Source organism: Saprolegnia diclina, assembly GCF_000281045.1.
Source record: "Saprolegnia diclina VS20 unplaced genomic scaffold supercont1.5, whole genome shotgun sequence".
NCBI classification, from domain to species: domain Eukaryota; phylum Oomycota; class Saprolegniomycetes; order Saprolegniales; family Saprolegniaceae; genus Saprolegnia; species Saprolegnia diclina.
This window is the reverse complement of record NW_008246072.1, coordinates 968,897-980,330: the sequence shown is the minus strand read 5'-3', so window position 1 is coordinate 980,330 and position 11,434 is coordinate 968,897. Positions and strand designations below refer to the sequence as shown.

The 11,434-nt window shown below is 58.5% G+C and overlaps 3 protein-coding genes across 3 annotated transcripts; 1 reads left to right on the top strand and 2 right to left on the bottom strand.

The window, feature by feature from the left end:
• Positions 1 to 611: 611 nt before the first annotated feature.
• On the top strand, positions 612 to 2,186 carry SDRG_02389 (hypothetical protein; the record flags this gene model as incomplete). The annotated part of the gene is made up of 3 exons (XM_008607975.1): positions 612 to 2,006; positions 2,054 to 2,091; positions 2,165 to 2,186. The coding sequence occupies 3 exons, from the start codon at positions 612 to 614 to the stop codon at positions 2,184 to 2,186; spliced, it is 1,455 nt and encodes a 484-aa protein (XP_008606197.1).
• Positions 2,187 to 5,523: 3,337 nt separating this feature from the next.
• On the bottom strand, positions 5,524 to 6,164 carry SDRG_02388 (hypothetical protein; the record flags this gene model as incomplete). The annotated part of the gene is made up of 3 exons (XM_008607974.1): positions 5,854 to 6,164; positions 5,664 to 5,774; positions 5,524 to 5,586 (listed from the first exon to the last, which is right to left on the bottom strand). The coding sequence occupies exons 1-3, from the start codon at positions 6,109 to 6,111 to the stop codon at positions 5,524 to 5,526; spliced, it is 432 nt and encodes a 143-aa protein (XP_008606196.1). The 5' UTR covers positions 6,112 to 6,164.
• Positions 6,165 to 6,499: 335 nt separating this feature from the next.
• SDRG_02387 (hypothetical protein) lies at positions 6,500 to 9,416 on the bottom strand (the record flags this gene model as incomplete). Its single annotated transcript, XM_008607973.1, has 12 exons — positions 6,500 to 6,694; positions 6,718 to 6,951; positions 6,975 to 7,047; positions 7,097 to 7,473; positions 7,518 to 7,619; positions 7,659 to 7,862; positions 7,918 to 8,088; positions 8,147 to 8,316; positions 8,373 to 8,478; positions 8,520 to 8,597; positions 8,657 to 8,932; positions 9,030 to 9,416. The coding sequence occupies 12 exons, from the start codon at positions 9,414 to 9,416 to the stop codon at positions 6,593 to 6,595; spliced, it is 2,280 nt and encodes a 759-aa protein (XP_008606195.1). The 3' UTR covers positions 6,500 to 6,592.
• Positions 9,417 to 11,434: the final 2,018 nt, after the last annotated feature.

The following is an 11,434-nucleotide window of genomic DNA, read 5'->3' as shown; positions in this document are numbered from 1 at the left end:
GATGATGCGCGCTGGGTCTTGGAGAAAGGCTGGGGTCTGCCTACGAAACCGTTTTTCTCGGGCCTGGACGCGCGAACCCCGACCAGCGACGATGCGCACCGGGTCTATGAGAGGCTAAAGTGTACTGACGGAACTGTTTCTCCTGTGCCTAGACGCACACCAGCCAGAGATGATGCGCGCTGGGTCTTGGAGAAAGGCTGGGGTCTGCCTACGAAACCGTTTTTCTCGGGCCTGGACGCTCTGCAGGCTGCAATCGACCATCGCTGTAGCGTACGTCGCTATTGTTTGTACAAATGTGGTGGCGGGCAGGTTTTTAGTGAGCATGACTCTTTTCCTGCCTCCGAGTGCTCGTTTTCCCTCTCTGGAGGTTTTCCCACTCGACTTGTAGCTAAATCGTCACAATACATAGCACGCTTCTGCTGCTCCTCATGTCATCTTTTATGTGCCTCATTGACTACTGAGTTTTCCATCACACGGAGCAGCATGTAAGAGCGGATCGAAACGGAATATGGCGGTGACACTCCGACGACGACTGGCGTATCCGGATCGAGATCGCGATCTTGATCCGGATACAGCATGCATTTCCGTTTGGTCGGAATTTGCGTCCAGCGATGGCCAAGCGAGTTTGCCACGCGCAGCGCTCGATCGTCGACGTGGACGTCGTCGTCATGAGCCTCGCCCAATACACGGCGTCGCCCACGGACGTTGCTGCCTTCCTCCGTTCGCTGCCGCCGGTACTGCTCACGCCACCGCTGGCCGCGCTGCTCGAGGCGCTCCGCAGAGCCAAACCGCGCGGCGAGACCTTCCCTTTGCTGCTTCCGAGTATCGACGATGTGTGGCCGGTCCCGCGCCGCAACCGCATGTCCCCAGAGCTCATCGATCTCGTGGCCGCCGCGATACCCGTGTTTGTCGCCGTCGGCATGGATGGCCTCGGCCATTACCCGTGGCCTGCAGACCCGCTCGACTTTGACTTGACGTACTCGGCGTTCATCGCCAACTGGACGGCAAAGGTCAAGTACTTGACGCTTGGGCTGACCATCCGCTTTCCATCACAGCGCGCCGAGTTCCTCCGCCTCCTGCCCTTCTGCACCAACCTAGAGACAATTGGTCTTCGACACGACAACGAGATCCTCGAGCTCGTTATGTCGCATGCGCACCGCGTCCGTGACATCCGATTCAGCCTCGCCCACGAGTACCCAGAAGCAGGCTCAGAAGACCCGGTGGACGGCTTACGTACCCTCGCGCGCTGGCTCGTGTCTGGTCATGCACGCCATTTGGAGCTTGCGAGCTACGCAATGGAGTACGACGCCGGCCTTGCGGACGCCCTCGCCTCGTCACCGACGCTCACCAGCCTCTACTTAAACACGTCAAGCGGTGTGGTTCGCCAGCTTGTGGCGCATGGGCGACCGCTACGCCGCCTCTGCGTGCTGCAACTCCTCTTGACGACCCTCGGGGAGGCCAAAGCTATATTTCCGCTCGTTGACGTAAGTAAGCTCACGAAACTCAAGCTCTTCTGCCCCCGCCATGAAGATCTCACGTTCTTCGTCGCTGCACTGCCACACATGACAGCGCTCGAGGACCTCGATGTGAAGAACGGCAATGCAGGCGCGACTGACACCGCGGTCGATCTACCACAGCACTCGGCCATTCGCACCATGCGGGTGTTTGGCGTTGCCTTTGCAGACGACAACTTTCGCGCGCTTTTGCTCTGGGCCGCGCGCTCCCGCCGCCTCGAACGTATCGAGTTGCTGCACTGCCGCACTATGAGCCTCAACCTGCGATCCGTCGGCGACGCCTTTCGTCGGTGCATTGTCGCCGGGGTCCGCTACATTGGCCTCCGCGAGTGTGCCATCAACACTCAAGGTGCGAAGCTTCTGGCAGCTGCGCTTCAAGACGCCCATGCACCCGCACCCATGGAGATCGAGCTCTTCTTCAACACATTTCGACACGAAGGGACGATGGCACTCGTGGACGCGCTTCGAACCTGCACCAACCTCACAATCACAGTTTGGACCGACAAGAGAAGCGGATCGTCTTCTTCTCGGCGCACGAGCACTCGGGGACGCAGCTCTGCGCGACACAAGTGCTTCGGTACCCAGTATGTCCCATCCGTCGTCGGCGTGGCCGTCGACGTGAGCCAGGAAAGGAAGATTGTTATGTGTAGCGCCAAACGTCTCGACACCTAACACGACATTTTAATTTTACACTAGTGTTCAGCCACTGCTCCATCAAAGGGACCCGACGTTGTTGTAGCTCGACGACGCCATAGTGCAACAATTATGGTGACTCTATTAACTGTAAGCCCTACTAGTAACTTCGATCCCGGTGACTTTACCAACTTTCAAAAGTCGTATCGGTATTTGGACCATTTCACACATTGAAGGCCCGTTGTGGTGACTTGAAACATCCCGCCGCGAGCAGCACTTCGATCATACCGGTATGCGCAAGCGCCTCTGCGAAGCGGCCTACATAATGCATGGATTCTTTATGTCACTGAATTGGGCGTTTCTTCGTATCGGTAGAGAGTAGAAATAGAGTTTTTAGGAGGAGCAGGCATGGGCCAGCGAAACCTCGACACAGTTTCGATTTGGCTTCGGCCTGCTTGACAATTCATCGCTTCGACACCGACGTTTCGACTCGATGACGGCGACAGCGTCTCGGTCGCTCTTCGCTACGACACCTACGTTTCGACTCAATGACGGCGACAGCGTCCCGATCGTCTTTCGCTACGAAACCGGCGCGTCGATCCAACGACGACAGCAGCGTCTCGGTCGTTCTTCGCTACGACACCGACGCCCCGCTCCAGCTATGGCAGCAGCGTCTCGGTCGTCTCGTACTTTGACACCGGCGATCCTACTCAAAGACGGTAACGTTCAGGGCGTCTCTTGCTTCGGCACCGACGCGCCGCTTCAACGACGGCAGCAGCGTCCCCGTCGTTCTTCGCAACGACACCGACGGTCCAACGCAACGACGGCAGCACTGCAACAACGGCGTCAACGGCAGCAATTACGAGGAGCGCGAGCTCGAAGGCGAACGACGGCACTATGCGATCAGAGCACGACTGCCCTCCGTAGAAGCTCTCGTGAATGCAGCATCATATGCGTGTGGCGCCCTCAAAACCTGTTATCTCGTGATTGCGGAAATGTGTATGATGATACGTGCTCTTTTTTAGATATTGATGATGAAATAGCTCACGCGAGGGGTATCGACGTCAAGTTCACTCTGGACGAATACTTTAGTTCCGACACAATGCGCACATACTAATGAAACCTCAATAAATCATTGCGTATAGTGTGCCTGCACGACTGAATATGCTCTACCGGTACTCGAGTAATGTTACTCGGGACTCATCATAACGTTGACACTGCTCGGAAGATGGCGCGGCGCTTTTTTTCCCAAGTAGGGCACGCGCGTACTTGCCTGGGTGCAACTTAAGGCCGACGTTGTGGCAACGCTGGAGGAACTGCTGCGTCTGCACCATGAGGTCTTGGCGTAGCTGAGGACGTCGTCAATCCAAAGCAAGAGGGACTTGTAGAGCATCTCGCCGAAGATCTCCGCCACCCTCCCACCCTCCCACACCTCCATGGACGCTTGGTCGTGCGTGACACGACACAACCGCCAGTTGGCACGGTCGGACGTCCAAATGCCTTCTTCCGTCATGAAAGAAAAGTAGTCCCGGCTGTTCTCGTGGACGAGGAACTGCCAGTACCCCTTGAACACGTTGTACACACCGTAGCAGGTGGAACCGAGAAGGTACACCATGATCTGCTCCATGTGCGGCATCGGCCACTGGATCGGCTGGATGCAGCTGTTGACGGCGCGGAGGTCAAATATATCAAATATATGACGCCAGTCGTTTCCACCGGGCTTGCGGACGAGAAAATGCGGAGAGGCCCACGCGCTTGTTGCGGCAGAGCAGGCTGCAACGCTGCATCTTGAGGCAGTAGATCTTGAGTCAGAGACGCTGCTCGGGCACCATACAACGCAGAGGGCACTCTATTGCTGATAAACTTGAGGTGCTCGGCTCGGTCTGTGATGATAGGGCAGGCGCCTGCCCGCCGGCCGAGGAGCGCCATTTCGTGCGGCGACACTGCCGTATTGATCGGTGGCGGGACACTACTGACCGGCGACCGTGCGGGCACGCAGTTCGGGCTCGATGACGGTAATCGCACTGGACTTGCATCCGACGACGTTGTGGGCGTCGGGTGCTGCGGTGACTGTGCCGGCGCGTCGCGGGCCCGCTGGCACTCGCATTGGAGCTGGTCGACCATTTGCTTGCGCGTCGCGCGGTCCAGTGCATCGACAATCAAATCGGGCTCTCGCCGTTTGCACACATCGACGAGATCGGCGCGCAGCTTCTCGAGCTGTTTTCGCCGCTTCTTGAGGTACTTGTTGTCGGTGAGGACGACAGGCGACGTCGCGGGCGTGCTTGCTTCGCTCTTGTCGTCCTTCGGCGTTGTCAGTGGCGTCGACCCGTCGTCCGAGCTCTTGGCTTGCATCATGTCATCGTCCTTGGACAGGTCGTCCGTGAGCGAAAAGTGAATGGGGTGCGGATTATTGGTGAGCGTTTTTTGGATGAATTCTGAGCGTCTGGGAAATGGAGGGTATCTGAGCGGATCTCGACCATTTTGAGCGGTTTTAGATCGGCTAGCCGAGCTACTAACTGCAAAACGGATGACATCTGAGCGGTTCAAACCGTTTTGAAATCCTGATGTATTTACAGGTTTTGCCCAGATCCCATTTTCGGGACAAACCAATATTTTCGGTCTCGAGGGTGTTTTTACGCACCAGGGTCGGCGCGGCCCTACGGGCCTACCCGCCTCCACCTGGGCGTCCTTTCTACAATAAAGCCCTTTTTACGCGAAAGACGGGGGCTCGCTCCTCGCCAAGGCACGGCCTGCACAAAAGTCAACACCCAACCTCCGCTTCGCTGCGGTGGGCAGACTTTTCTGGGCCGATGCTCTGTCGTCGCTCGCATTAGTGAAGGTTTGTCCCAAAAACCCACTCACAGGTCATCCCTTATGGAATCGTTTTTTAGAACGGGTATGCCCCTCAAAATCCGCTCAGGAATCCCTCAAAAATGAGACGCTCAGGATTCAATCAAAAAACGCTCAGAAGTAATATTATTCCAAGTGAATGGTCGGCCGCGGTGGCGCGACGCGCTCGGCCGGCGCCTCCACCTCGTAGAGGCTTTCGCAGGCTTCGTCGCGCGTGTACATGACCATCCGGCTCGATGGCGTGCTCCTTTCATGCCCGAGACTCCCGGTATACTCGCATCGGGTGTCGGTACCATGGCGTCGTCAGAGGATGTCAGACAGGCAGGCGCATTGTCCCGCTCTTGTCGTCGTCGTAATCCGTTGTTACGTCGTCATTGACAAGGATCGCGGATGGCCGGACAGTCGTCGACGGCTTGGGCGAGTTGCTCGGTGGTCGGCGCTTTCGCCTTTTTTTCGTCTTCGCGCCCTTCTTGGTCACTTTCGTCCGCCGCAGGTCGCAAGCGTGCTGCTCTTCGACTTGCGCGAGTTACAGTCGCGCGCCGCGAAAGAGGCCTTGGGTCGCAATCAGTGGCGGCGCCAACGCAATGACCTACGCGAGCAGGTCGAGTGCCCGGACGGGACACGGCGTCTTGGTACGGCACAAACCACGGCGCGGGACAGGAGTACCCGGTTGTCCTTGGCGTCGGTCAAGAGCGCCGCGTCCAAGTCAGCGAGCGCGTTGGTGAGCGCACCGGCGCGGATGTAGGTATCGCCGCGTGCGGCGACCACGTTGAAGCTCTCGGGCTCTTGGTCGAGGGCTGCGGTAAAGGCGCCAATGGTCTTGAGCACATACGTCCGCGCTTCATTCTCCTCGCACGGCGCGGTCGTGGCCGTTCTCGGCCGAGAGGAGCGCCGAGTCCTTCATTTGATGCAGCAAAAAGCCGTTCTCTTCGTTCTCGACGAACTGCATGAGCGTCTCGGCGCGCTGGAGCAGCGACTCGAGCTTGACGTGCGTAAGCTGCCGCGACTCGAGCTCGACGACGCGGTCGTAGTCGACCAAGGCCAAGTCAAACTTGCCGAAGAGAGTGTAGATAAGGCCGCGCTGGCGGTACCCGTCGTCACTGCGCGGGCCCATCTCGATGGCGCCGCTAAGGAAGAGTTCCGAGTAACCTGCGAGACGGGCATCGGCCAATCAGAAGCCAGAAAAAAAAATCGTTCCGTCTCGTGCGCATGGTTGTGGGCCGACCTCCAGGATGTCAGCTCGCACCAATTCATCCCGTCTCGTGATTACGCGATTTGATTGGGCAAATCGTTGGATGGAGACGCGGAGCAAATGTCGCCTTTGCAGTTGACATTTTCGATTGCAATGGCCACAAAACTCGAGCAACGTGATGACCACATGTAGGTTGGCTTAAGTGGAGCCCGCGCTCACTTTCTTGGTACTACAACAAGGCTTTGCCGGCTTCCGTCAAGAAGCGACCAAATTGGTTGGCTAAAATTCTATTGAATAATAGCCAATCATAGCGCAGATGGTTTTTCGTCGTATTTTGCAAATATCGTTCCGAGTAAAATGTGCCCGTCTCCCATCCGTCCCATATTTTTACTCGGAACTCCTCCTAAAGTCCTCGAGCACGTGCGTGAGGTGGCCGGGCATATGCCTTGCCGCGGGCGAGCCGCGCGCCCTTGATCTTGTCTGGCGCGCCCAAGATCTCGATCGTCTTGGTGTGGTCGTAATGAAAACTGAATTTTGTTTGGCGACAATCTTCTCTTCCCGCGAGAGACCCTTGCGCTGCCGGACGCCCTCGAGGAGCTTCCAGACGGCGTTGTGCTCGGCGATCGCCTCGCCAAAGTCTTCGCGCTCCTCGTCCTTCGTCGGCTGGAAGAACGGGTCGTCGGGCATGACGGCCCAGTGGTCAAAGAGCAGCTGCGGGTTGCTCGCGTTCCCGCTCGTGGTAGCTCGGTCGCAAAGCCAAAGCTCTCGACGACCGGCAGATACACCTCGACGCTGTAGAGCGCGCTGCCGTCCGAGAGCTCTTCGCCGACGACACACGCCTGGCGCTTGGCAAACACACTATTCGCTGAGAGTTGGATCGATGCAATAAGATGTGATGTGGTAATACCTGTAGAGCTTGCCGAGCTGCTCCGATTGGCACTGCACCGTGCACTTGTACATGGCCTTGACGAGGCGGACAGGCGCGTGCACAAACGCGCTGCGGCACCTCGACTTCATGCCCGAGATCACGAGGCCGCTCAACGGACCGTAGGCGGCCTCGGCCCCGTCGTCGACCGGCGTAAGCACAATGTCGTCGACAATGAACGCGACCATCCACGCGGGCTCATCGCAGAGCGGACCGGCCGCCGTCGCGAGCTGGAAGCCCGAGACGAGCAAAGACTCGAGCTTCATGCGCTCGTCCGTCACGAGCCCGCGGTTCAACACCCAAATGGTCGAGGGCGCCATCCAGTTGGGCACGTTGTTGATCAAGAGGTTCGGACCGACCTACGCAAACCCTTAAGATACGCAGGGAGTTGGTGGTGGTTTACCCGGCGAGGACCGCAACTCCGGAGAAGGTCGAGGTCCATCGTCGTCCAAAAGGCGTCACCGCAGGTTTTTTTGCGAGGACAGCTTGGAGCTCCGTCCGCAGCCTAGACTCGCTCTCAGTTCAGAGTTGAAAAATGTCGGACGTACGTGGCGACGTCCGCATCGTCGTCGTTGCTGTGGAAGCGCTTCCAGCCCTCGGCGTGGGCCTCGAGCACGTCAAGGTCTGTCGATGGCAGCGGCACGGCACGCAAGTGCACGGCGACTTGGCCGTCCGGCGTCGGACACACGAGCGTCTTGTGCTTACCGTCCGGCGTCGTGCTGGTCGTCATTTCGGCCAGCTTGAGGTCCTTGAAGATCATACTCAGCCTACGAATATGTGTCAAGTGTTATGTGCAATGCAACGAGAAGCGTACAAGGCCGTGCCCCCGTCTCGTTGGCGACGATTGTCTCGCGAAAGCCCACGAGCGGCTCCGAGACGTGCAGCGGGACCTTGGCGAAGCGCTCTGTGAGGTCCTTGACGCAGCGCTCGAGGTGGAGTTCGCCGAGCGCCACAAGCACGTGCTTGCCTGTCTCCTACTCGTTAGTTAGTACTACGTAGTAGTATTTTGACTGGAGAGTATTGCAATTGTACCAGAACGTGGACTTCGACCGTCGAGTCGGAGCGGTAGAGCCGCTGCAGACATGCTTCGAGCTCGGCAAAGTGGCGCGGGTCCGCGGGCTCGACCGCCACGCGCACGATCGGCTTGGCCTGGTACGGCATTCGCGCGAGGGACGGGCAGGCGAGCGTGCTCAAGAGTGTCGCTGCACAAACGAAATTCGTCAAAAATCAGAAAATATCAGAAAATATTTGTGGGCACCTGTCTTGAGCACGTGCTCGTGGAGGCCGAGGATGCCCACAATGTTGCCGGCAGCCACGTGCTCGACGCGCACAAAGTCGCTGCCCATGACCATGTAGAGGCGTGGCTGCTGCCAATGCCCTCGCCGTTGTACTTGGGCCCAAGCACATACGTGGGCGCGTTCGGACGGAACGTTCCCGAGAAGACGCGCGCGACAGCCACATACGCCTCGGCGCCGCGGTTGTCCTAGGTGCCGAGTCAATATTGATACTTTAAGAATAGGATCAACCTCCTTGATCGGGTACATGGCCCGCAGCGTCGCGTTCGTCGCATAGTCCGAGAGGTTGGTCGCCTCGACCGAGAGCATCTTGCAAATGTACAGCGTTCATAAAGGTACCTTGAATCGCGGCCAAGGTCGGGAGCTGGTCCGGGAACGCCGGGTTGACGACGCAGAGGTGCTCGGCGCGGCTCTTTTGCGCCGTCACAGGCGACGGCAGCATGCGCGTCGCCATTTTGAGCACGGACGTCGCGAGCGGCAGCCACTTGCGCATGACGCACTGCAGCGCGAGGCGGCGGTCCTTCTGCAGCAGCTCGCGGTCGCTCACAACTTGGCCACGCGGAGGTTCTACATTGAAATTGATGCAGTGATGTATACCGTCGTCATCAAGAGATATGTACCTTGGTGAGCTGGCGCAATGGCGGGAGCGCGTCCGGGTTGTGCTCGGTCGGCTCTTCCATGGCCTTGTAGATGGCCATGAGCGGCTCGAGCACAAATGTCACAAACATGGGCTGGTTGTTGGACATCCACGGCGTCGACCGGGTCTTCTTGGTCTTGCCGTGCAAGTAATAGTACTCGCCCCAGAGGCCTTGGCGCCACGACCCTTGCGGCATCTCGAAATTCTTGGCGTAGTACGCGGCAAAGTACCCAATACCGAAGGCCCACCCGTCGTACGCGCTCGCAAAGAGCACGCTGCAGCGCGCCGGCAACGTGCGCAATGATGCAGATGTTGCGGATGTGCGCCGAGTCGCCCTGGAGGCTCGCGAGCTGCGCCGTGCCAACGACATGGTCCTGCTGCTCCTTTTGAAATCCAAGCCTGGCAGCGTATACGGATGCGTCGTCGCATCCGGATACATCGCGGTCACAATACCCAGCTCTCGCGTGCACATATACGATTCCAGTGACACGGGACAGATGCTGTTGGCGCAACGTTGGCCTGCGTCGAATGCATCCAAGTGCCATCCAGAGCGACCTCAGCCGCCTACCAAGCGTTGCACGGGCGGCTTTGGCCCGCGAGGCCCAGCATCGTGCTGCTGTGGAAGCCGACGCCGTGCAGCGGTTGCAAAACCTTCTACGCGCACCGTCGCAGTTCTAGACGGACATTGAGTGCGGCGCGCACGGCTACACGGTGGATTGGACGCCGCGGCTTGGCGCATGCGTCGGCCGTTTTATACCAGGAGGAGCGCGCCTTCTGCTCGAGCAGCAGCGTTGGCGTCGTGCGATGGAGACCGTCCGCGCCGACGCTGCCGCGAGCTTCATGGTAACCTTAATGCATGTACATGTACATCTCCAGGGTGTCTATCCGGGAACGGACCAACAACTGGCATCTTGCAGCGGTGCCAACTGCAGCGGCCAGTCCGCAAATGCAGCCACCACCACCGGCGCTGGTTGACGTGGATGACGAGTCTTGCTCCGAGCAAGACTGCGCGCCGGTGAGCGGCAACAGCAGCGCGTGGCTGCCATGTGTGCGTGCTCGCGTGTTATCCGCGCTTGGTACCGAAAGCCTTAAGTTTGCCGACGGCCGCTGCAAACGCGGACCGCGTCGTTCGGTTGTCACGAGCGTCGCCCGACTAGCATCATTGTATCGGTGCTGAAACGATTGCGATTGGCCAGTCGTGTTGACAAGCTGCCCTCTCTCGAGTGCGTGCGCTCCGTTTCAAAAGGCGGAGATACTCCTTTCACGACGTTGCACACGACCGGCGCTCGATGATGAATGGGAACGCGGTCTTCGAGTGCGATGTAAGTGTGGACGACCCGCCCGGGGCTGGTTCACCATGTTGGTCCTATTGGCCAAAATCATCTAGAATGCTGCCGCACGATTCGACGACGCATCAACGGCGTGCCTCGTCTCGGTCCCTTTTGATACGACAAGGCGTACTAGTACAGTACAGTGTAGTTCTTTTCTGGAAGCAAATTTGCGCCAGCTATTCGCGCCGTGTCTCTCGTGTGTTGGCGGGATGCGGCGCCGTGCCTTTTTGAAGACAAGACGCAGCCGTGCTTTTAGCAAGCCGGCTACAAACCTCGTCCTACGGCTCGCGCGCAAGAACCCACTGCCACGCATGGGGAGGGGTTCTCTAGCTTGCATATGTAATAGTGTGGTAGTGTATTTCGCTAACCCACCGCGCTCCACCCGAGCGCAATACACTGTCTGCATTCCCCCAAGCCGGAGTTGAAATGTACTTCAAGAGGAGCTGGTGCCACTTCGGAGGCTATCTCGAAGTGATCGACGCGCGATGGTACGTGAAGTTGTAGAGCCTGTCTGCCGCCACAACGCGCAGAAATCCTGGCTTGGGTTGGCTCGCCTGTCGCTCTTTGGGGATGGCAGCTCATGCTGTACAGAGCAACCGAGAGACGTTGCGATCCTGGCTTGAGAAGGGGGTGGACAAGGCGTCGCGCCGTCTCTCATGCAGTGGCTGGCTGCCAGCGCACGGCGACCTACAACTTGCCCCGCAAAGATGTCACTTTTCAATTTTCAAGGGCATGAGAGACGTTGAAGAAGTTCCAGACGTCGAGTACATTTGTACTAGTACTCGGCTTGCGCCAACCACTCGCGCCGAGATGCCCTGCACAACGGTGGTCTTCTGCAACGTCTGCGGCCAGGAGCCAAGCGAGCATGTGGTCGCGAGGTGCCACCACTACCGTACCACTACTCGTTTGTGCTGCTCATGCTCCACGCCGGTGTCGTGATGCTCCTGCTGCTCAACGTGCTCTTGGCGACCATGAACGAGACGGTCGCCGACGGTCTCCGCGCGTCGCAGCGAGACGCCGTGTGGAGCTACGCGGCGTGCATTCTGCGGCTGGAGCT